This window comes from Antrostomus carolinensis, unplaced genomic scaffold, assembly GCF_000700745.2.
Source record: "Antrostomus carolinensis isolate BGI_N321 unplaced genomic scaffold, ASM70074v2 scaffold1798, whole genome shotgun sequence".
NCBI lineage: Eukaryota > Metazoa > Chordata > Aves > Caprimulgiformes > Caprimulgidae > Antrostomus > Antrostomus carolinensis.
Window position 1 is genome coordinate 8,762 of NW_010333474.1, and position 27,034 is coordinate 35,795.

General features: G+C 36.6%; 1 protein-coding gene across 1 annotated transcript in view; it reads right to left on the reverse strand.

Moving 5' to 3' along the window:
- Window positions 1–27,034, reverse strand: part of AK8 (adenylate kinase 8) — a gene marked incomplete at its 3' end in the record, with an annotated part of 27,514 nt that extends 480 nt beyond the window's left edge. Inside the window, exons 1-8 of the mRNA XM_010173850.2 lie at window positions 26,953–27,034; window positions 22,885–22,934; window positions 22,036–22,149; window positions 16,330–16,398; window positions 7,836–7,917; window positions 6,154–6,225; window positions 5,203–5,403; window positions 2,486–2,617 (exon numbers count right to left, since the gene is read on the reverse strand). Of these exons, the coding sequence (XP_010172152.2) occupies window positions 2,486–2,617; window positions 5,203–5,403; window positions 6,154–6,225; window positions 7,836–7,917; window positions 16,330–16,398; window positions 22,036–22,149; window positions 22,885–22,934; window positions 26,953–27,034 (802 nt within the window). The remainder of the gene's footprint in view (window positions 1–2,485; window positions 2,618–5,202; window positions 5,404–6,153; window positions 6,226–7,835; window positions 7,918–16,329; window positions 16,399–22,035; window positions 22,150–22,884; window positions 22,935–26,952) is intronic.

Genomic DNA, 27,034 nt, shown 5'->3' on the forward strand with positions numbered 1-27,034 from the left:
GGTGCAGGATAATACGCAGCTCAAGGATCATTTAATGATCATGTAAGAATCATATTTTTAAAACTGTGCTAATCCAATATTATCATTGACTTCAAATACACAGAGCACCAGGAGATGAGGATTTAAAGTTTTATTCAGGACAATTGCATATGAAATTTTGCTACTTTGGGCTTGGATAGCACTTTCTGACTGAAGTTGGTGAATCTTACAGGCCCACGTGACTTAGATACAACAGTCCTGACCCTTATTTTACAGGGAGGGAACTAAGGCAGGGAGAGGTTAGACATCACAGTAAGTCCTGGGTTCAACTCAGTTTTGGTAAACGTTGGATAACAGTCACTCTATACGTTATTGCATGATCTTTCAATTAATAATCAGAAGTTGATTCCACTGTTTCTGAAATCAATAGCACCAACACCTACAGCTGCAGTGAATTTAAGAGAAATAGAAGCAATCCCTTTCATGTGCTTTAGCGCTGTTAATTGCACTGTTTGGCAAACAAGAATAAGAATACTCCAAAGGAACATTTCTTGGACAAAGCTGATAAAGTTTACTGTTTAAGTGACAAGGGATGTACACAAATTTTAACAGTCACTAGTTGTCCAGGAGAAGCAAATTTGTATTCAAAGCAAACGATGTAAAAACACAACAGAAAGTGCATAGACCCCACCTTCAGACAACTCAGATATATACACCTAAATTCAATCCAAATCATGGAACTGTTTAAATATAAGATTAAATTTTTAAGCCTGTGGTTCAATCTCAATGGCCTAATTGGAAATTAACATAAGCATACGCTGAATATTCTTCAGAAAAATTACAGTCTTCCAACTCTATTTTAAATACTTAATTCTTCTAATGTTTGGTTTACAGTATACTTAAAATAAAATTAAACATATGGGTAAAGCAGTCGTAATGGTATTTAGTAAAAAGAGCAGCTCTCATATATATTAGTTACTTTTAAAAAAATGCAAATTTTGACCTAGATGAAAACACTATCAAACTTGCAGCTCTAGAAATGAAGTTCAGAAAAAATATTCAAAAACATGAGAACAATAATTTTTCTTTAACACATTGAGACATGTTTTATTTTTTATCAGGCCAATTACACAACTATTAAAAATATAGTTTCGAATAAATCTTCAAATATTAATTTTTAATATGAAATGATAAAAACACAGCAATATTAAGATAACTGATAGCATAAACATTTTATCATTTTTATGTGTACTTATTAGTACTGTAATATAGATTTTTAAATAATCTGCATTTACCTTTTTCAAGTTAACTGGATATAATTTTAGTCATATTCATGCATTTTTTAAAAACGCTAAAATAATAATAAAGATTTAAAATATAAAAATAATAAACCCAGAACCCTAAACTGATAGGTAGACAGTTTCGTAGCTGTTCCTGTGCCTTTAACAGAACTGCACAAACCTATGATCTAGCCATTAGTTGGAATGACCATATGGAAAGCATATGGCTTTTTCTGGAGTTTCAAGCTTGAACCTGAAAAAATTGATTTATTTTCTGAATAGGTCTACTAAATGTGTAATTGAAAACAATACAGCTCAGATCTTGAACTTATGGTGCACATGTAAAGCCAAATTCAGGTTCAACAAAATCTTTTTATTTCACTAGGACTTCAGGGAAAGACAACAGCAAACTGATATATTGCTGTGGACAACTGAATGAGTTCTACTAATTAAAGAATCTCCTGAACATAAAAAAACACTACCTACTTAATTCTGATTTTTTGATTTGCTATACATTGAAAGAATACTAATGAAATGAACTTGCATTTTACTTAACAAAGAGGATATGACTAATCAGCAAATTTCACAGAGACCAGACATTTGTTTAAAATAATTTATGGCTACCCCACTATTAGAAGATTTTATAGAACATGGACACATATTGCATCGATCCTATCACCAAGCTGTGTATTCATATCATAGGACTTTTTAACATTAGCATGATAACCACAAACAAGCCTCATATAAAATTTTCTGGGCCTCCATTACAAAAGAAAGAGAATGCACTTTAAAATATTTGCCTCTTTTTCTAGTACAGTACTTCAGATGCATAGAACCTGAGTCTTCATTAAAGTTCAGAGTAAATTCTATTTTAAAAGTGCCCCAATTTTGGTCAGACAGTTGAAACTGTAAAGACTATATTCATGATCCACTGATCCACAGAAGAATTCAGAGCACTACAGGAATCTAACATATGGAAAAATAATGATATAAAGGGTATAAAAAATGATGACTAAAAAAAATGTTAGAGCTGGTTTGTCACAGAATATATGCTCTACCGGTTTATATTTCTTCATTGAAATACTTTTCACTTTCCTCAAAAATTTGACATCCTTAGCAATGGACAGAGAAATTTTATGAGCAAGTAAGAAAGACAGCAAAAGATAACTGATTGAAAGGGAGAGAAAGGGGGAATTGAGCAAAGTGCATATTTACTGAGAACTTACTCTTGACAACACCATATTTCTGAGCTATTAGTGCTGCCTGCAGGCTCTTCCCACTGCCTGGGGGTCCACAAAAGAGAATCCGTGGTGTAAAGGGGGCGGCTGATCGGTGCCGTGTTTGGACATAGGTAAGAACTAGAACATGAGAGAAAGGTGAGAAATACAGTTTATACCCTATTTCTTTTTTTTCTTTTTCTTTTTTTTTTTAATAATATAGACATTGATTAACTTCTCTCTCTTTTTTAAAAAGTCATTTTGATCATCATTTATTATTATCATCATCTGATACTCCAACCAAAATCAGGACTCTGAGAAAACTGTCATGTCAGCAACTTACAGAAAGGTACTTCAGAAATCTTATTATCATTACACTCCTATACTTTCTTTCATCAGTAGATGTCAAACCATTTTGAAGAGCAGATTCAATTAATAATTGCTCTTTTACCGTGTTGTTTTTAGCGGAAGTAATTTTTGCTTGATAGGTACAATTTTACCCTGCAAAGTATAGAGGGATATAATTACATTTAATACTTTCTGCAGTTTCTGAACCAATATTTAAGTGTAAAAACTCGGGATGTTAAATTAATACGACATTTATCTAGCTCTGTGTGATTAACAGACTCCTAATTACAATATTACAGACTTGTAGCATACGATGTCACGACACAATACGGCATTGACAACCCATAACTGAGTATGATTTTAATCTTTTGTCCATCATTTTTGCAAAACATGTAAAGGCTATTTGAGATTCTCTGTCTGATTCCACTCTATTGGCTGGACATTTTTCTTCTACATTTTGTATTGCTTACAAAATATTACATTCAGGTCAATCTACAGATTATAAGAGTTTTAAAAAGACCACAGGACACGTGACACATCATCAACATTGCTGTATTACAGACATCTGAACTTTGTTACAATCTCAAGAGAACCTGATAGATCACCAAGAAGCTAAAAAGATGACACAGCTTGGCAGTGAGGACAAATTGGGATCATATTTGGACATTGCCAGACTCTGACTTCCCGTGCTCCTTTTATGGCTAACAATAGTAGTGAAGAGAGCAGCTCAAGCTTCAGCACAAGCTATGGAAGCTTTCCAGGGTTCATAGATTCAACTGCCAGGGCTGAAGTTTATGCCACCGCATCCTGACTGTCATTGTTACCCATCATTTAAGTAGCATGGGCACACCTACACAGGCTTTGATCCTCTGTAATTGCAATGGATTCAATGAAGCATTAGCTCAGACATCTTCAGTTCAAATAAGAGATTCTCCAGACTAAAGAGTCTTTGTAATAAAATGGTATTTTAGTTGAACAAATAGGACAGGCTTAGACATTAATGTTTGTATGAATCATAAGCCCATACTAGAAAAACCACAAAAGAATTGATGGAAAACTTCATAAGGATCAGTATCTTAATTACCATTGTTAACACACTGCTGTATACTAACTAACATTTTTTCTGAGGACCCTCTGCTAGATATTTTGGTATCATTATAAAATCTTTTGTAATAAAGAAGCATAATAATACTAATACTGAGGAGAGATCTCCTCTTTCTTTTTTAACTCTAACTGTAGCAATAAAAACACTTAACAAAAAAACCTGGAAAATTATAACAGAAAATAGTGTGCTTGCTGCATAACTTCCTAAAAACCAAGTATCAGCTACCCAAGGAGTGCTCTAGTTATTCAGAATATTTTCCATAACCCAGTGTATTGAAAAGCGCAAACATTACAGGCAAAGCACCCTGCTTACAAATGATGCTTAATTTGCAGTAAATAACCAAGTTAATTAGGAGTAATGATCCCCTAGACAGTCTCCACATCTAATTATTCTTTGAAAAAAAAAAAAAAAATCTGGCTGCTTGATGCACTGCAGAAAAAAGATCTAGAGAGGATTTTTTCATTCCAGTTTTCAATTTATCTCACTACATTATTAATTAATAATAATTAATATTCAGGCACACATTTTTATTTACAATTCAAGGCATGAATTCTTTATGAATGATGATATGAACTTTTAAATTTAATTAAGTAATTTAGAGGTAATTAATGTGTAAATTCAGAATATAAACTTCCTACTTGTTTATCTTAAAAGTGCAGCACTTGTTATTAAAAAAAAAAGACCTTTTTGAGATGCAAAATTTCGGGGATATAACAGATCATCTACAGACTGACAGCTACAAAGTACATTATCAGTTGGTCTTCCTGGCAGTTTCCTTATTCTCTTATTGAAGAATCAACATTAGAAGTCAGATTGCATTACAGTCAAGCAAAGGCAAACAAGAATTGTTGAACAGAAAAGCTACCAGCACAAACAGCTTTTAAATAATGAAATGTTACCGGCTTTGAACTACTCCTACTTCTTGTTATCAGACTTGTGGAAGGTACCAGCCCTTTGGGAGATTAACAATCGAGCCACAACGCAGCCTTTTAGAGGAGACTCTCACAGAAATAACCGCGACATTCGCTCTACTGAGTCAGCTGTTCCTTGGCAGGACTGTGGAACCCAGACTTCACAGTCACCTGCACTTACTCTGGTCCTGTAAAACCATTACCAGGAACAGCCCAGACTCCGCACTGGAGAGAACACAACTCAGCTGGGAGCCATCTGTTTTGACTAATCCTAATCCTGCAAACTGTCTCTAACAGCTAGGAACTACCTTTCAAATAAAAGTTTATCAACTTTCAGATTTGCCATAAAGTTACATATTTACCCTGTGAGAGAACATCCACAGAAGGCTGGTCTGCGTTGATCGATTTCAAAACTTTTTGGTAGCTCTGGAAAACGCCAGGGAAGTTTCTGTGGTATTCCAGCAGTTTCTTTGACATCTCCAGTTCAGACAGATCTTCTGGTTTCACCAAACGTTGCTGTACCAACAGATCACTTGGCCAGTCAAAGGTTGTATGGTACACCTCTAGAAGTTAAGACACTCATTAGGAAGATGATTTGATAGATCTTGCTCAGGTCCAAAAGGTTTCCTAAATAAAATTCTCTTTAAGCTTTATTTTGGTGGCACAAGCAATAATCTGTGCACTTCCCTTGTTACTTGTACTGACAGCTGACTATTACTTTGCAGATGCACAGATAGGAAATGGCCAAAGTAATTGCCCACCCAGGTAGCCAAGACAGCACGATGAATAAGAACCAGGAACTGGGGATAGCTCTCCAAATAAAAGTCATTTCTTTAGTTAAGAACATCCCTTTTAATTCCACTCCTAAAACATCCAGCGTGATTTTTTTTATTGAGCAATGTCAGGATTTTATTTTGTGATGGATGATTGATAATGATACCCAACAGACAATACAATGCTGAGCTCATTTGACAATGGAAGATTCCTAAAAGCATACCTGCGTCTCAGAAAAAAAACAAACCAGGATGTAACAAAGACACATAGCAAAATGTAAGCTCATATGGACAGATCTAACCTTCAAATACTCTGTACTGCCATAGCCTACTGGTACAGGCTCAGTACTGAGCTTTACGTTTTCCCATATTTTATTGGCACAGAAAATAATGCACTGTCAACAAATACTTTTTAAATAAATTCTTACTAGTTCTTAAAGGGATAGCATTTAAATTTTAATCCCACTTGTATTATAATGTTTTTGAGACCAGACAACACTCCAGTTCCTAATGGAGATCAGCAACAAACACATACTGCACCTTCTGTGAAGGGATCAAGCCTTTTCCCAGTGTTCCGCTCAATCAGCACAGTGTCTGGAGCATAAAGCACAACTAGGCACATAAAAAATTAAAAAAAAAAAAAAAAAAGAAGAAAAAAGTGCAGCTGTTGTTAGTCACTTGCTTTATTTCCTGTAACTGTTGAGATGTATCCTAGTATTAAAGATCAATTAATGTATTTCAAGCAAATTAGCCCCATTCGCCTTTCCCAGGATTCTACTTGCAAATACTTCACTTTAAATCAGAATTTTGCTCTACCTCCTAAACAGTACAGTGGGACAAAATATACATTAATCCAGCCCAGTACCCACCAATACTAGCTGTCCCCATCATCCATTCCAATTAACAAGGTTCTCCCTCACTTACGTGGTATATGGAGCCTAGGACGGAAGTATTCACAGATCACTTAAGGCTGATTCTCTTCTATACCACAATTACTTTTTACCCAGGCACTTTGGTAGTGAGACCAGTGAAACTTATTTTTATAATCTCATAGAAAAATGTTCAAACTTTATTAGAAAGCATTAAAAGAGGGAGAATCTGTCAGGTCCCTAGGTTGCTTCTGTCTAATCATCCTCACAGTTAAATATTGTAATTTAATTACTACTTTCAGTGCATTTGATTACAAGTTTCAAACAAGTTCTTCCTATGACTTTCTTCTCTGTATCAAATAGCTCTTTCAGATGCTTTCTCCCTATTAATGTACTCACACACCATAAATCTCATCTCCTCTCAATCTTCTTTTTGATTAACTAGACAGACTGAGCTTTAGGAGTCTGGTTCAGGTCTTAGTTGCACAGATATAATTGTGAGCAAAACTCAACTTCAGATGTTATTAGCTATATTAAAAATACATGCAAGTACCAGACATTAAACATTTTTGCCTAACTCTGTTGCAGTGATTCTGAACTCTTCATTAACAGTCGAATCTCATCCAAATCAAATCCAAAGTGACAATTCATCAAGTTCACTAACATTCTGTTCACTATCCATTGGTAAGTTCTGTATTTATCATCTTACAGTATATTCCGCACAATCATAATAATTTCTTACATCCTAAGTAGGTCCTCTAACTATATTAATTTGGGACAACTGGCTTTTTCTAGATGGCAAGGGCAGCTGTCAAGGTCTTGTATATCAGCGCTTTGCCAGCAAACTAATCTTCCTTTCAAATCAAGTCAGAATCCACCCATGCTCTGAAAGGTCAAGCTTAAAATCATTATGTTTCCACTTCATTTGGTGGAGTAAAGTTTGATAAGTTTGTATTCTCTAATTCAACAAAAGGATGAATTTCTATTTAGTTCTGTTTTGGTCTGAGGATAAAGGCTGATTTCTACGGGTGGAAGTCAGAGAAAGCTTAGACCCACTTCTAAAAGAGGAGAAAAGCTGCTTATAGCTGCTCAGAGACACGTGCTGGCGTGGTCTTGAATTTATAGAACTCTAACATGTAAGAAGAAAAGGGTTCATGTGTGAAAGGCAGGGTTTAAAGTCTCACAGATTACCTCAAGTTTTTTAGTGAATCTGAACCATACTGAAATATTTTATTGTCTGGTGATGTCAGTGTCTTCCATATTGGTATTGAATTTATTGGGGATTTTTGAGGAGAAACACTTCTATAGTCCTTCCTACTGGATGAAATCACACATAGCCCTTGTGCTGCTTACCAACATGCCTAGGAATGATGCCAGATGATTGCAGCATCCATGCCTGTTCCCGATTTTCAGGGAAGCCTTCCAAAATCCATCCCTATTGAACAAAAACATGAAACAGTTACTGATCCTGGAAGGGAAAAAACAAAAATTTGCACTATATCAGTGCTATTTGCACAAAATTTACCTCATTCTGATCCCACAACAGCACAGTATTTGTTATGGATGCTTGTGAGAGGAGAAAGCAAACATGGAGCACAGGTATTTTTGTGAAATGCCATGCACTGATACCACTGCCACAGAGCAACTGGAACTTATATATTGTAGCAATTATTTTATTTCTCATGTTTCAATTTTAAAAAACAACAACTTCTATCTTGAATTAAAACAACCCCAAACAATTTCTACAGTTTTGAAATATTCAAAAAGATACCAGCCCACACTGTGTATAAAAAAAGAAGCTAAACAAATCTAAGGACAGATTTAATGCCAAGAACACTGAGGAAAATATGCACGCTTTCATTATTTTCTTAAATTATACAAGAAAACTCACAGTAATGGAACCAGCATTCCCAAAGCTAATGAAGCAAGAGAGCAAAAGAAAGAAAAAAGAAAAAAGAGCCTTTTGCTCCCTTAAGTCCTTGTTATAGCCAGCTAAGTGTTGGATTGAGCATCTTTAAAAAAACATTTACAGATCTGTGAAATACCATAGGAGAGCTGCAGCCTCACTCAGCTTCTGTGTGATGCAGTATTTGAAATCTAATCCACTTCCCTGTCTCAAGAATGGATCTTCTAAACCCACTCTAATTTATCTGTTAGTTGCTTAACCACACATGCCCTTGTCACTATATCCTATAACTCAAAATAACTTTTTGACACTACACTATATCTGGAAAACATCTTTTGTACTGAAATAAAGAAGATATTCCAATAGTGCATTGGCTGGCAATTATTATCATCTCCCACATAAATTTGAAGCTCTGTCAAAGGTTCAGGGCAACATACCTCCATGACTTCTGTAGGAGGAAATTGGGACATTCAAATTATACAAGAAAATGGAGTAGACTATTTAAAATTCCTTAATTAGCCTGGTTTCAGGAACATGTCATCCTGCTGATACCTGTAGAAAATAAGAGACTCGAGTAGCTGCAGGCCATTTTTGCCACTCCCAGTGTTTGCTCTATCGAATTAGAATGAACTGCTGTCTAAGGTCACACAGGTGCTGAGAATCAATTTATCCCTTGGGACTTGCAAGAGGCAAGGCTGCACAATATTTTTCACGGTATGCTAGGAACTTCAGCACTACTTCTGAATATATTGTGTTTGTACAACACATGTATAGGCTCAGATCCTCTTCTAGGGAGAAATGGCATCAGAGGTCTGAAGCCAATAAATCTAATGCCAATTTACACAGACTGCAAATCTGTCTCATTTTCTCCACTCCAAGTGCAATACTTTTGGAAACTAAAATAAAGCAAACAAAAAAACCCCACCCTACAAAACCATTGCTTCTGATGTCACTGCAGCTTATTGCTCAAAATCACATACGGAGCAACAGCAGTAAACCCAGACTATTGTTTTTTCAACAATGCATAGCAAACTTCAAGAGGTTTATACACAAAATTCAAAGGTCCCTAAAACAGGCAATAAGCAATTTTATAGCTAAAAGTTTTTGCAATGTAAGAAGACATAGTTCAATAAATAGCTTCCTGCAAGAAATACGTTTTAAGGCATTAAACAAATGCAAAATAAACACACACTACAAAAATAGTTAGCATTTTGGATCTTATTTCCAAAGGTCTCTGAGTTCCAGGGTACCAGTCAGTCCCTAATTAGAATACATTATCCATCTACTTGACACTTCAGTGAAATGTCTATTCCACCACAGAGCTGCAGCTTTGTTCAGAACAGGTTTATTGATATTCTGCTGCATCCCCTCTCCATACCCCCAGTGGCTTGGTTCTGTTTTATCACACATCAAAAAGGCCGTATGCTCAGGGCACCCCGTGCACAGCTCAGAGCTGGAGGTCTGAACAGCTGCAAGTAGTATGGTATCACAGGAGGGACAAGCTCCAAGCAGATGTCACAGATTAAAAAAAAAAAAAAAAAAGTTTTTTTTTTTAAAAAAAAGACTAAAAAGGGAGTGTGGCTTGGGAATGAAGCAAGAGGAAGCAAGACACAGCAGAGCAAGACCTGACTTAAAATATGCCTATCATGCTTTATGCAAACACTGGTCTTTTTTGCCCTTCTGACTATCATTAAAGTGTAATTAGTAAGTTCACATGGTAAATTTGTTTCTTTAAGAAGCCATCTACTTTTTGTTCTTGATAGCAGTAACCTTACATCCAGGCATGGATTGCACCTTATCACATCAAGGGCAGAAAGAAGGCTAAAAGTGAGTAATTCCACAGTGCCTTTACTCTGTGGTCATTGTTCCCTCTCTTTCAGCTGGAAACCTCAATGCTTTCCCACATGAAGACTGCTTTAAACATGGCATTCTGCTGTTGCCTTCAAGCCAGGTGTAGTGCTCCTTGCTCCATGGCATGCTGAAAATAAGCAACAAAAAAGTGCTTTCAAAGCTATTACTTTCCTCTCCAGATTTAGAGGAATCGTGAGAAAAGGAAATGTTCAAGGTCATTCCCAAATATACATCTCATTCCTTTGCTGGCACACTGCTCTCAGCTATAATACCAAGCCTACATACTTTCACACTTTCCACCCCAATAATAATGACTTGGGTATTCAGTTCTCCCTTGTTATTTGACCTGCACAGTCTGTTTTGTTTTGTTTTTAATTACAGAATCCAAAATTTACACTGCTTTAGAATAACGAAAAGGGATTGCGCAAAGAAATAATACTGAATTACGTGGCACATCTGAAAGAAATCTCAGCCACAAGCATAAAGATCACAGGTCATGAATACTGCTGCCTTTAGGAAAATGGGTTATCACAGCAGTTTTTCCACATCATCATTCAGCATTGTTGAAAAAGTATTACACGCTTTTCACTCCCATCTGAAGAAAAGGGACAGTCAATAATGCAAAAAAAGAATATCAATAATAGCTTTGCCAGTATGAATCTCAATTTGCTGAAATTTTCAGAAAACAGCAGACTGAGGAGTGCAGTAGAAATATTGTCAACCCAACTGCAGTCCATCAACATCAGCAGCATGGATGATGAAAGAAGCTCCAACTTTACCAAGTTTCCCATTAGAAAGAATCCTTTTATTCCCCACATTATTTTTGGAGGTTGAGTAAGCTGCAAAGGTATAAAAAAAAAAAAAAAAAAAAAGCCACGTTCTTCTTGTAAAGCAAAAAAGATGGTGAATAGGCAGATTCTTTCCCCAGATAAATCTACATAACATCACTATCCTCGCACGGAGTTTCACAGAGACAACATGATGATCTTTATTTGCCAAGGTAAAACCAGAAAGAACCAACAGCCATTGCTTTCTTTTCCTTCCCTTTCAAGGACAGCCCTTCTGAACTGTTTAATAGCAATCAAAAGTAATTCTGCCACTACTCACGTGCATCCCTGGCCTAAGCTTTGCTTCTAAATGATCCTAAGACATGAGTAAGGTTGCTCAGCTCTCTCTCACAAATCCATCATGTAGCAATCTCTTCACTAGCCTTCCCCAGTTCTATAAATTCCCTCCACAACACCAGCAGTGAGAGGTGCCGTAGCCAACGTGTACTAACCCTGTAAGATGAAAAGTCTTCATAACAGCTTCACAAGTCCCAGGTTCTAACAGAATGCTTGCAATAAGTTTTCCATGTATGCTGGAAGACCTACCCATCTGATCCCTCGCAGTCCTAACTACATTTGTATTAGAAGAACACACAACACAGAGCCTCAGCAGAGCTGTTGATCAATAAAAATGTTCTCCTTAGAGAATGCCTGTGACATCTATAAACCTGTGAGTGTCAAAACAATGGCACAAAAAAATTCTGTATTCCTACTGCCAGTGGGATGAAAGCTGTACAATTAATGCCAAGGCAATGACACCACAAGGAGAAATAAAACAAACAGCTGGTGGTACTATGGTCCAACATACTGCTCCTAATCTATTAACATTCTCAGAAAAAAATGCTGACTCATGCTTTGACAGAAATGGCATAAATCTGTTCAATAAAGTACAAAATCCACAGTATTAATTCTATTTCTAATCACATAAGGAAAATATGGCAATTAAAATGCATAGATCCCCTTTCAAATGGAAAAGACATATACAGTGTGAGGAAGTTTTAATGACCATTAATTACTATCGACTAATGAAAAGATTTTTAATAAGCATCACAACTTTGAAAAGTCCATTATGTGTTTTTCCTAAAAATAGTTGAAACCTTAACTAAACCAACAACATCCACTCCATCCTTGCCGAATGTCAGGGAAGCTTTATAAAGGATTTTTTTTCCCCTAGTTCCATAACACATCCAGCACTGAATCAGTGTTGCTGGTGATAACAATAGGAACATAAAATGCAGGCAGGACATTATGCAGCTGTTGTTATTTTAACCATCTTGTCACCTTAGAGTTTACATGACCTAATACTTTAACTAAGGGTTACTGAGAGATCCTTCCCTCGCTATTAGAAGGAGAACTAGAACGATGCCAACAATTATAGCAAGCATGAGGCAAACAAAGCATAGCGTGGATAAAGCCTTCAGAGAGCAATGGATTTTGCTTACACACAGATTGTTAGTAAAACTCACTTTATCACAACAAACACTGGAAAAATTAGCTGTTGAAAACATACCTTCTTTTAATCAGGCACAGAGACTTACGTGAAAAACTAAGCATGTTGGAGGGGTTTTAGAACTACTGTTATAAAAGCTCTAAACCAAAGTTATTCACCTATTTGCTAATTTACAGCAATCACTGCCATCCAACAGCTCTCCTCCAGCTAGCATTAGAGAACAGATTGCCCCAGCAGCTACTAGCTTGGAGAGATCATGTGAGAAAATATTAAGCCAAAACTACTGCAAATACCAAGGGTATCCTGGTATCTTCCCTATCCTACCTGCTAACTACCAGTAGCACAACTAGAGAAGCTGTTAGTGTTAAGCTAAGGGGGGACTGTGTTTGGCGACTGAAACCAGCCTAGAAGTTAACAGTCAGAAGAACAGTTTCTCTCTTGAGTTTATCATCTTTCTAACTTACTTTCATTTCTATAGGTTTAGAGATATTTTAGACACACTCACTAAAGGAGAAGTTTCACTTGAGATAGATGTTCCACATACTGCCACAAAGACAAGGTAATAAATCATACAATCACCTGACTTGCTGTATATCCATGATATCTCATTGCAGTGCTTACATAAAAAATGTTGACATTCATAGTCTTGTTTTGCTGCTTATTTGCTAATATATCCAGAGCTGACAATACTGGTTTCTCCAGTGTTCCTCAGCTACACTCTTTAATTCAAAATGCCACAAAAATGAACAAGATGGTACACCACATGCGTGTTTTTAAACAGGTTCTGCAAATTGAAAGGCCTAAGCCCTGTGTGAATTTAGTACAGATAAACAAATATATTAAATATTACCAGATATTTGATCTGGAGTGATAAATAATAAATAAATAAAGTAGCTCAGCTAAAAAGACCTCCAAGAGAAACTAAACAGATCCACATGATTCGAGCACAGTGACTCGCAATGCAAAAGTTTAATTCTACTTTGCAAATTCAAAATTAGTAGAGTAGTTGTGGAGTAAGGTCTACAGTATTTCATAGAGCAAAATGGATAACCCTTAGGTTTTCTGCCAATCTCTTTACTCCTTTCTTTCTAAGGATTCAAAAATCATTGTTTCAATCTCCCAGATGATGAAGTATGGACAGGAAATGTGGGATCCTAAAACACAAAAAAATGGTCCATTTGGAAAAGAAGAGGAGGGGGTCACGTCCTTATACATAATGTACTAGAAAATTCTTCCACAGACTTCCCAGGCCTCAATCGTACCAGTGTAGTAAGGGAATTCAAAGAGAAAGAGCAGCAAGGTTTAGGAAGAAAAAGGAGCTTGAAGTAGCAGCAAGTGTCCATTTTGCCCAAAACCTGTGTCTTACCTGCATGGTAAAGTAGATTTTATTAGTTCAAGGTAAGTGGAAAGAAGGCAGGAGTGGGCATCAGAAAAATCCAAACTTCATAGTTTAGAGCTGCCAGTACATTTTAAAATCCCAACATCTTGGTAGTTCCCCATGAAAGCAAATACTAGTGTAGTTTAAAAGTGCAGGGTTCAACTCAACTATGTTACTCCAAAGTTACAGGAATTCAACCCCATGAATATCAATGGGATTTATACCTGGTAGAAATCTAGAATAATTTAGAGATGAGCTAGGTTTCCTTTTCATGAATTTCCCTTCGTAAAAACAATTGCTCACATTTATTTGAGGGAGGACAAGTCCTATAACCATAATTTGTAAATATTATGAGAGCCAATAATGCATCCCAGATTTGTTACAGAAAAGTCTCTTGTTAAAGATTTAGCTAAAAATGCAATTAAATGCTCAAAAATCACCCACTCATTAACTTGTTTTTACTCCTTCAGAGCTTTCTGTACTGACAGAAAAGGAAGGACTTTTATAGCAAGATACTTTCCAATGCAAATAAGTGTATTGTCATGCAAATAAGGGCACTGTCATGCACTCTTTTACGACCTGGCAAAAGAACGAGATTAGCTGGGCAAGGAAAGGTTTGTATTAGCTTAATGAGTTTTCTCAGTAACATTAAACATCAGCAGGTAGTATTCTAAATTAAATTCTCATGCAACCAGTGGATTAGATAATGGGATAGGTTGAAGTTTAGCTACTGCTAGTTCTAAGAGACTGCTTAAAGAGACCAGCATACTACGTATTTTGCTACAGCTATATGCTCACAACAGAAATATGACACAGCCAGATGTCCTCCAGCAAACCTCTCAGGCAGGAACAATTTAAGAAATTACATCTCCAGCTATTCATTACCGTCCTGATCAAGTTATCCTTTCCACAGTTCATACACTGCAATCGACCATCTGATCTAGCTTACACAAGGCAGGTCCATTGAAAGCCACTTCCATCAGTGGTTTAAGCTAAGATAGTTGACTTTGCACTGAAGCACACAAAGACTTCCTTGGTAATCATTCATATTATCCGAGTTCTACAAGCTGAAACCTTCAATCAGGGGCAGAAAATTTTTTCAAGTCTTCTTGCTACTTTTGCTGATATTTCTCTGCAGCTATAGACACACCTCTGTGCTACAGAATGACCATCTTAAAAACTACCAGGCAACGGCCCAGCCCTCAAGATGATTTTGTTTTACAGAGATGGAAGAATCCAGTCTGCAGATCACTGCAAACTACAGCAAACATCACAGAGACCAAGAAAGAAGTAAATGACAAAGTTTTCAGCATTTCTGGTTTCTTTCAGACCCTAATGCTAAGAAGCTTTAGGAAGCACTTTTCATATATCAATGAAATGTTAATTACCAGCCCTGCTTTTTTCAACCAACAAGGTAGATAGATGATGAAGTGGAGAAGCAACAGATTTCAATAAAACCATGAGCCTTGCAATATCTCTACGAGGTCAGGCAGTACTAGTTAGCCCCTGACCCAAAGGTGTGGGTGTGACAGAGTGACTGTTCTGAAAAAAAGCTGTTTAGTCCTTCACAAACGTAATACCTACTTGGACTGGACTTTTTTCCTCTCAAGAAGTGCATCAAATAATGTGCACTCCATATTTTGGCACTGTTTAGAAACAAGAGTTTTATCCATTAAATTAGTACGTCTCTTACAAACAGTCCCTTATAATGGGCTGATTATGGACTCAATAAGCTATAACAACATCTGAGATTTTAATGGAAACACATAAAAGAGATTTTGCTTTCCTTGAGTCCAGAAATTAATTTCAATCAATATTAAACTACTTAAGTTCTCTTTTGGTTCTATGTTAATAGTCTCTACTTACATTAAGGCTAAGCACACAAGCTGGCAGGGGAAGCCACACATCTGTGAGCACAGCTAAACCTATTCAGTTGCCTATTTATGTAAACTAACAGTGAACATATTAATTATTACCTAGAAGATAATATATTCAAATGCAGTTGTTCAGAAAACAGGAAGAAAAAAGACACTATGAGAATTAAAGAAAATTTATTAGACTCTATTTCCCCCTTTCCTCAATAAGAGTTAAAATCTTAACTCAAAATATTGATTTTTATATGTTTTCTGTTTATCTGTTTTGTCCACTATATATCTATAACTCTGCCAGTTGCCCCAGGCAATCAACAAAGCTATGCTTGTTCAGCCTTTGATCATCTCTGTGCTAGAAGATTAGCATATGCATACTCTCATCCTCCCCTTTATCCTGTTAATAAAGCTCCAAACTCCCTCTGCTGATGTTCAAGAAAGCAATCCGCTCCAGAGCCCCCAATGATTTGCCCCCATTCCCTCCTCTGCTCAGGACTCAGAATGCTAACTACTATGCACGAGTTGTGTAAGTGCTTATCCACCGGCCCTCTGAGGAGCAATTCTTACTTGTTTGATGCAGTCCACGTTTGACAGACGTTCCTGGATCAGATTGGCCCAAAGCGCGTTGGGAATTTTCTAAAGAAAGAACAAAAAAAGGCTGAATATTCACAATTGAGTTCAAAAGGAATTTCATCATTCAGGCATATTCCGGTTAAAGGTGAACTGAGATGTCTTCTTAAAAATAAATAAATCAATCTCTGCAAGTCCCAAGTCATTAACATAATATCAGAGAGTTAATAAGGGCACAAAAATCAGCGTTAAAGGTAAGCTGAACACAAAGCCTCCATCTATGCTTTTTGCACACTAACGTGGAAGCGGTGAGAAGCTTTTCACACTAACACACACATTAGACATCAAACCTGCAAAGGGAGCCACAAAAACATCACATCCACAAGTGGTCCTTTTTACCACAAGTACCTGACCCACTATTGCTTCATATGTCAGTGGACTCGGCCTTAGTGATCTTAACAGCAATCCTGTGAGACAAGCAAAATCTCAAACACAGAGCAAATAACACAGAGGGTCCAATTTTCAGGAGGTTTGTTTCATAGTTTCAAGTAACTCTCACTCTTGTATCATCCAGAAAGTTTATTTAAAGTACATTTTAATCCTAAAGTTAGTTTATTTTTAAACTCAGGACCATGAAAAGGGATTGACACTGATTTTAAAAATGCCATTTCTTTCTGTGACTGCTACTTTGCCCACATGTAGAGATGTTTTGTAAAGCAGTATTTGCTATCTGACAGAAGAACAAAGTTCCTCTACAGATTTAGTGGGGTTTTATCCCCCATAATATTTCTGACATTATTATATTAGATTTCCTGACAAGAAATGAACAACACTCTTCTTTCCTTCTTGTAAGAATTTTCTGCGCTATCTTGTTAATTTAGGCCTTCATTCTATGCTGAACTTGGTTGAACAAACTCTATGTTAGGCAGTTAAACTTGATAAAGTCTAAACCTTCAGCTATGCCAGTCAGAGCAGCTGTTAATCATTTCACTAAATGCCTCCTTCCAGCCTTATTAATTTTGTCATTATTGGTAAAATGAATACTTGGAAAAAATTCCACAGTCAGATTCTCTACTTCCCAAGTCAAAAAATTATCTGTGACCTAATGATGTGAGCTTGACTCTTTGTTCCACACAGATCCACATATTGTGGGTTCTCATCTCTTTTTCTAACCAAACAGTGTGAAGGGCATAATCCTAAAAAAAAGAGTATTTCCGAAGGCTTATGTTATACTAAAGAACATAGACATATATAATGAAAATGTGACAATATGGAAAGATTTCATAACAATCTTCTGGTGAAATTGTTTCATGATCTAATGAAGGAGTGGTGGAAACGCTACCACACAAGTCACTTTAAAGTAGAGTAGAGGAAGCACACAGAAGAGACCAGTTCTCATCTGGCTGTGGAATGGACAAGGTGGTTCCGTCGGGCAGTGGGTTTTCTTGTCTTGTTTATCTCTACTGTCTCCAGCTGTCAGTGCCTTTCCTAATATCAGCCATTCATAAGGCAACATTCAAGCAGGTAAAAGAGAAAAAGGGAAAGAAATTGCTGTGTTTCTTGAAAGTCAGCAGGTCCCATAGGGTGGTGCGTCAAAGCCTCCTGCAGCCTCTCCCTGCTGGAGCCTGGGTCTGTGGCTTTGAGTCTGTCACCTTCCAAAGGTGCATCATGCTGCTATCAGAAACAGCCAGCGTCTTGCTTGCTTCTTTGATGTGTCATGTCAAGACAGGCTAGCAACGGCCAGGGGTCCACTCTGCTAAGCCTTGCCAAACCAATTTAAACCAAAATAGCACTAACTTCTTCCAGTGCAGTGGTGTTCTTAGTCCTCTCTTTTAAGCGGGTTTTATTGCACAAAAACAATCAAGGGCACATGTGCAGGTATTTCAGTGTTTTAGTTCCTTCTGCTCTCTATGGCTCAATTCCAGTCTCATTTCCTGGTCAGTTTTCCTCCTACTGAGCAGTGGCCTACAAAATAATTTTCAATAGGTTGCCAGTAGAATGCCTAACTATTCAACTAGAAATCAGTAAATTCAATACATATCAGATGGCACTTTTATAATTTCTCTCTCATAAACACTCACATAAATACACCATGAGCCTAGTAGGTGGGACTTCACCTCCCAGCAATTTGCAATAATGGACAATGAACACATACATTTGATAACTGCAGAACTGTATCTTCCCTAAGGCACTCTGAGCCTGTCCCAACATCCAGTTTAGTTAATGGAAAGATCTGCTCTTGAATTGTTAAACCTTCCAAAAGCCATAGTATTCTATGTTCGGACCACTTAGCTATACATGCTGGTTTAATCATGATTTCCATACCGCTGAAAAACTGTACTCATTCCTGATTAATTTTGAGCATTCCATGTTATTTCAGGGATATCATACTCCATCTTACATGCCTGATCTACTCAGAGTTATGTTTTTGCAATCTTTTCATAAAACTGCTACACTTTCTGTTGCCAAGGCAGGGGGAGCACTTTCCCTAGACATTTCCATTGGAATTTTTGGATATATTTATCCTGAAAACAGCTACAACTAAAAACTTCTGACTTACTTTGCACATCAGAGAGAAAAAAAACAATCAAGTTTGAAGAAATTTGGTTTAGTATTTTGAAAATCATGAATGTTTAGATTTAGCTTGCTCAGAGAAATACACATGAAAGGCTGGGGTTTTTTTATGGATACACAAGACTGGAACAGTTCCTACTCATTCCTTCATAATGTTTTTTCCTGAAATAGATTAGAATGCTGAACATGCCTTTGGTATTCCTCTCTTCTATTATATTTCTTCTTAAAAAGCACAGGGATATGATGCAACTGTGGAGTATTTTAAGTCATTACGTAGTATGCAAACACCTTAACTGCTATTTAGTACAGCATTAAGAGCACACCCATCCCATAAGCCCACAATTACCACAGGTGTTTCAACTTCTTATTTTATCCAGTTAACAGGAAAAGTGAAACATGCAATAGCTCATCATTAGATTTGAAGCACCTGAAGGTGCTTCCTATTAACATTATAATAACTAGAGATAAGGGAATAATTTGCAATGATTTATCCAAAAATGTAGCCCCTTTTTCTGTTCATGGAATATTTATTGATAGCTCATGGTTCTTCAAATTTACTGAATATTCAAAAATATTTTACTTCTTTTTGGAATATTTTTACATGCAGAATGATCACATTTTGCTTTGAACAGTCAATATTTAAAATTCACTACCTGAGCTGTGCTCATTAGTAAGTGGCCAGGTGTGTGTTAGTGAATGATTACATGTCCAACTTTAAAAATTGAGCATCAGAGAATAATCACGTATTTTAAATACGCCTTCCATGAATTCCTGTGCCAGGAAAACGCAAATGCTTTAATGTTCACTGGAAATGAACACAAAAAGAGATGAAAGCTTGGCTAAAGATAAGTAAGTAAAATATGGAAACAAACACTTGTGGACCTTTTTGCTGTGTTTCTTCAGATCTAATAACATTGGCCTAGTGACCTAAAAACTAATGACCTTTGGCACTGGGGTTAATTTAGCCACAGTAACATTATGCGCTTGAAATATTCCTCTAACAACATTAAATTGTGTTATATGGTCTTCACACCAGACTTTCAAAAACACAGTCCTACTTCCTGCTTTCCCTCTTTCCATTTATTAAATTGCTTTGGCCAGGACTGCAACTTCTTAATGCCCTCGTTGTATCAAAGACAGTATAAACAGCTATTGTTCTGTTCCTGAATAGACATCCAAACCCTATTAGTGCTAATGGATGTTATGTATGCTGCAGGAGTCAAGTTTACCACTCGCTTCAGCAGAACCAGGGGTCAGTTACAGCAAAAGTAGATTTAGCCAGCAGACATGAATCAGTAAGAGGAAAAACAGCTCTCGAGATGACAGTTTGTCTACATTTTAAGTCATTGTAAAGCTTGCATTGATTTAGAGGAAGCAAGGAGCTCCCTCCTAGTTTAAGGAGTTACATTTGAAGAATCAAACTCATACAAAAGAACAAAAGAAATTATTTAGTGAAAATGTCTTTCCTAGGACCTAACATCTCAAAAACAAAGGCAAACCACACAGTACTAAACCACCACCAGATCCTGCTCTTTGGGCACTTCTTATACCTGATTAGCCTTGACATTTTTGACTTTCATCTTCCACACTATCCATCTTTTTAAATCAAGTAAGCCCAAAAGGACACCCTTGAAAGTGAATCTGTATAGTCTGAAATATGTTAATAATTACAGTAATTAAACCAAAGGGAATTTTTGTTTTAAATTCTCCCCCTCTAAGTTGAAATTTATGAATCTAGCAAAACAATCTTTAATAATTAGAATGAAGATTTCAAAGTACATATACTTGATAAGAATAATTTTATATCATCCCAGCCAAAAGCAAACCTTTATGCCAGTAAGTTCAGCGAGTTCAATGAACTCTTTCCTCTCAGATCTTTAAGTATATCACACAAGGCACCTCCAAACTTCATTCATTAATTCAGTGTAATAAACTGAAAAACACTATTTTCAGACTAATTTTCTAAGGAAAAAAAATTAATCTCTGTATCATACCATCTACCATCTCAGCAAATTATGAATCTGTTGGCCAATATCAATCAAATTCAGTAGTGGTGTAGAATTCTCACAGATAAGAAATTGCTTCAATTTTTATGAGAACAGGAGATGAGGGAGAAGAAAGAAACTCTGACTACTGGACTTGCTAGAGTCACAGAAACCCAGACTTCTTCCATTCTGTTACTCATGGAACACCTTGATGTGCAGAGAAAGGAATCAGCTAAAAAGGTAGGACTCAGCAGCAGAGGTGCTTCTGTGCATTCAGAATATTCTTTCAACATCTTTTTCTGATCTACCTGTCACTAGCCTTTAATAACAAAACAATTACATTGCTGATTAATGAATCCCATGAGTCATGACATCTGGAAAAAATGTTCTTTGGACCAACTTCTTTGAACATGAGTTAGGAGGCCCACAATGAAGCATGAATGGATTTAAAAACCTGTATGGAGTAAACCGGGTACTCGGAGTTGGGTAGAGCACATCAGCCCAAGAACTTAATCTCCTGAGTTGGCTGCTATAGCCTCAGAAAAGCCTCCAGGGTTTTCAGTAACTGACTGGATTGTCATACTCCTTTTGAGTTAACATACCAAGTTATCTGTGTCATGCTAGGCAGAAATCAAGCGTGCACAACTAAGTAGCAACGTCAGATCAAAATAAGTTCTTTGTGTACATATTTTCCAGAGCATTTTGTACCGAAGGAGACCTCGGAGATCAACACTTATTTTATTGGGTTTATCAAACATGCTGAAATAGAAGACACTCTGTTTAATGATATAATGAACAATTATTTAAATTGTATTGTGCATACCTGGACTTCTCTCAATTCTGTTGCTCATGTCTAAGGTTAATGTTTCCAAGACCTCCATTACTTTACACTGTCTTTCTCACCTGCTCCTATTCTATACGCTGACACATTTTTATCTCTGTTCATATCTTCTTATCTAGCAGACATTCCCCTTCTTCTCTGAAAGGCCCTGTGCCTACATATACACAAACTAATGTACAAATCACGATAGATATTGGAATATTTATTCTGATCTGCTCAACTCATAGCAGTGGAAGTCATGGGAATGTCATATAATTCTCTTCTGTGGCATGAAAACTACTACTATTATATCCTCTTACACACCTGTTTTCTTTCTTTATATGCCTTTGCTTCCTTTGTCAGCGCTAATATTTCCTTGAATAACAAAGTCTCCTGAGAGATACGTATGGCATCCAAATGTTTACAAAGCCACATTGCCTGAGGGAAGAAGAAAAAAAAAACCAAAACAAACAGGTCAAAGTATTTGGAAAGAAAATGAAGCATTTTTTCAGAAGGCTGCAGAAAGACAGAGAGTGTTTTCCCAGCCTTCTCTAAGTACACAGACTATATGCGTACCTTTAAGCAGTTTCTTATAAAGATGTTCAAGAGTCTACAGCTTTGAATAAGGTCTTTTTCATCTACTATACTATAACACAGATTTTAGAGAAGAAAGCATTCTTCCTAGCATGCACACACCACCATCATCTGCTGTTCCTGCGGTCAGCTTTCTCTGTGGTTCAAATACAACTCTGACACTTTCAATGAAGCGGTACCAGTGGACGTGACAGACAACTGGCCAGGCAAATGGAGCAACCCACAATATGGCAATACCATAAACGTGTAACTACAGTACTCCTCCCAGGTTAATTAGTACTGCTAAAAGGCTGTGGAAAAAAAAAAGGCAGGGAGAATTCTGTTGCATTATAGCAGTATCACTACCACTACCTAAGCAAGTTCTTGCAGAGCTCACTTGAACATTTTCATTTAACCTGTGGTGTAATAGGTAGGCATATTCCTTAGGAATGCCCTCCTTCAACTCGTCTTGTGCTCTTCCACCACTTCGACAATTCTGAAAATTATCTTCTCAGAATAAAGTTTTCACAAATGCTGAGCTCAGTGGAAAGCAAAAAGGTAACTGGACAGTATTATAACATTGAAGATTAATAAACTTACAACTGTAGTTTTCCCAGAAGCAGGTGGCCCAAGTACACAAATTCTTGGAGCTATGAAACAAGAATATATGAATGTCAAGATGCAGAACAGCAAAAATCCCAATCAGTTTCCCCACTATATAAATGTCATCACAAAGAAACAATTATTTCAGTTGGAAATCTGCCTGAATGGAGACTTCAGGATTGGGTTCCACTAGGGGAAAAAATGGGGAAACACCAAGCCAGTGACAGCTGGGTCTTCCTTTAATCTCTATAGTCAATGAGATTAATACTCTGACTAAACATCCCACTCAGAGAGATATAGAAGAGAGAGGGAGTGAGAGAGAGATTTCTCAATCCATTTAAACACATGGATAGTTTAGTGGGTGAACCAGAGCATATTAACATTTCCTTATCAGAGTTTGACTTTTATTCCCAAAACATTGATTGAGACCTAACACCTTTTGTGAAGAAAGAGTATTTTAGATTGTACATGCAGGACAAGCATTTAAAAGTGACTATTATCATAATCATAGAATGGCTGAGATTGGACAGGACTTCTTGATATCATCTCTCCTCTCATTTCCCTTACACAGTACGGTAGTAAAAATACTTTTTACTTTGGCAAAGCTTCTGGCTCTCATCACAAAAAAAAAATATGCAATTTCACTCTTTAGTTTCATCTAAATAGGTTGTGTCAGGGTTCAGAGAAGATTTAGATACTGCAAAATTAAGCACTATCTCTCTACCGTTTTTGACAGCTATCTTCAACTTTTCTAGTCATCTTTACAAGTAATTTTATTCATCTCTATCTTCTGTTTCTCTACTGCATGTCCCTCTCCTTTCCCTGAGGGGGCAAAGTGGGAAAAATGCATCCCAGTTCTGAGGAATTCTTCATCTAATACATATAGACAACACAATAGGCATTACCATTGTCAGCTTAATTGGGAATGAATTAGAGGCAAGACAACCAAGGGAAAGTGGAGTAACTCTTAGGAAAGGAAAGTATTTGGGACGTTTTCCATGAACGGACCTTGGGCTGCTGTCATTTTATATTAACATCTTTGACTTTTCCCTCTGCTATAGCTCAGGGAAAAAACAAACAAACAAACAAAAAGCAAACCAAAACAGACTATATACAGAAGGGACTGATGCGTATTTACTAGGAGTAACACAGGTCAAAACAGAGGAGGGATCTACTGATCCCAAAACCTCTTCAGCTCTTGATAAGCAAGGGAGATACAGTGTCTGATGGCAGCAGACAGGGAAGGATGTGAAATGTATTTTTATGAGGCCTTCCATCACTTAACAGTTATTGGGCAGGTGCAATTTTTAAATGTACATGAAATCCAAATTACAGATTCATCTTTACAAAGTTATCTGACTTGGAAGGTTTAAGAAAAACTCCCCCCTTATTGGTTCTTCCAAGTGCAACAGAACTAGTACACAATGTAGAAAAATACTTTAAAAGGATACATCAGCTGTTTTTATCACCTAATTTCTTTCAAATGTAATGTGATTAAATCCTAGGGTTGTTTTTTTTTTTAATCTAACACCTTGAAACTCCAGCCCGGTACTTAGGAATTATTTATAAACAGCGTCATAAAAGAGTGCTCGGGTGCCAACACTAATCAACTTCTTCAAACCACTTCAAAGAAAATCAAAAAACCTTTCCATCCACAGATCCTTTTGAGGTTTAACTAGGAGCATGATTTAAAATTCACAAGAAAACCCTTAGGTATTGAAGCTTTAATACACAGCTTTCTTGGACAAACGTTTGATAAAAAACGAAACATACCATTATATACACCATATCATGCTTTAATATTGCCCAGGGCTACTGTAAATGCTCACTTTGTACTAAATCTGGTTTTCTCTCTGCTTAGTGTCTGGCAGCAGATGGGGCAGTGTAATTCACTGATTTACTCATTTGCACACTTGCAAGACTTCTCTCAAGGATTCTCCCTAAACATATGACACAAGGGCACAACCAGGGCACCACTGTATGTAATGTTTAACCCCCTCCCATCAGCAAATAGTCAGTATTTAATACTGGAGGTCTGAACCAGCAGCTAAATTAAGGCAGCATATCTAGAAAATGCATTTTTCTTCAGTAACAAATCATATTTCATTCCATCTTTAGTCTTGATGAGATGCCACAGGATTTATTCTTCCAAGTAAAGTAAGTTTTAACATTCAACAATGATTTTATTAACAACAAAATTAATTCTGGAATAACGCAAAAGAACAGCTGGACTCTGAGTTCCATTTAAGTCCAAAAGATTCTATGATTAATACTAAAGCAAAAAAAATTGCTAACTTGTCAGATAAATCCTTTGTCAAACAGGAAAAGCACATAGTACACGATGAATGTTCTCACAGAACTTTTTTACATTTCTTCAGAGGTTTCACTGTAAAGGAAGAACTCACAGAAATGCCACTTGGATCCTGAAAGCTTTTTTCTATTAGCACAAACCAAGATGTAACATAGAAAACTAGCATCTTTGTATAGGAAAGAATTACCAGTCTTCATATGGTTCTTTCAGGTTTTTAGAAGGAGCACATGAAAGAACAATAGTACAGAGCCTTAAGCACAAACACTTAGCCACACATTTGACCTACCGGATTTTCAAGATAGTTCTAAGTTATAATCTTCATTAGACTTGTTTATATTTTTAAGAGTACTTTAGATCCTATTATTAATTTAAAAGCCTTTCTAACTTCACACCTAGGATAGATGCAATGCTTCTTTTCCACACATCTCTGTTTGAAATTTTCTCTAGGGCTAAAACTGTCTAGCAAGGCAAGATCATGAAAATTCATCACTTTACTGATGGCTCTAATAAGGTTTTTGTTTTCTTCTAAATAGTCAGCACCTTCCACCATGATCAAAAAGTAAAATCAACTCTGCTACAGATTTCTGTTACATTATTTTCCATATAATTTATTCTTAAAACATTTAGGCTTTAATTTTAATTGGAGTTCCTTCCCTTTCCTAATAGGTTTTTCCAGACCAAAAGCAGACAGCATTTTTCCTTTGACAAACAAACTGCTGTAGTTCTATCTTTAGCCTCTAAGTACTGAAGTCATGAAATGGAAACCTGCCTAATTCTGTTCAAATAATACGGTGAGGCTCAAGGACAAATGTTAGCTCAATGTGAAGAAATTTTATCAGCATTCTATCAAACCACCTGAAATTCTTCTGCGTATTTTCCATGGGTCTATAAAGCAGATTGATTACTCATGCTGCCCACATCAGAAAAGGCTGGACACAATTTGTAGATTTATTTTATTTTTTTAATATTTAGCAGCATTTCAATCAACATCCATCTGATCACCACCACGAAGAGCTCACAGCACCTCTAGTGATAATGATTTCATTGACGCTGCAGCAGAACTTTCATAATGGTTTACTATGGTTTTAAAGAAACATCAAAGCAACATGACACCAGCTATCCCTGACAGCTCACGCAGAACAAAAATTATAGTTCAGCTGTGCATAGCCAAATATAATCTGCCTACGGGTGAACAGTTTGTAAATCAAATAATTTGATTGAGTGTACATGCTTTTATTGTGCAGAATAGAGACTTCCTATTCAATTTACCAGGTTTTGTTATACATACAAGTAGGCATGCTCACTGTTCCTTCATCTGAGATGCCACTGAGCAGTGGAACTCATTAACAGCAGCTAGTAACTAACTAATCAAAAACCAGAGAATCTGCCAGCCCAGGTAGAATAGGAAACCAAATTTACACCTGACAAAAGGAGTAATTAGTGAGCTTAAAGACAACAGGAAACATCAGATGGGGCACAGAACGCATTAATAATTGATACACTAGAACTCTTTGTTATTCCCTTAGAGGGTTTCATTGTTATAACTGTTAAAGTGCATTTTTTATTAGATTACCCGCTAAAAAAGAAATTAAAAGCAACTTACCTATAACTATTCCAAAATGCTCACCTTCCTCTTCCCCTCCGCCCCCCCCCAAGACACAGTCTGAAAAGTTTTATCCATCATTTGCCAACTGAGGCACAGCTGTTTACAAATGAGGAATTGAACTATTTATGCTGTCTCAATTTTCACTTACCATCATCATTGTTTTGCTTTAAATGGTTTATCATATACTGAATGGGATCATCTGGCTTATGAATTAATAGTTCTTCAAGCAT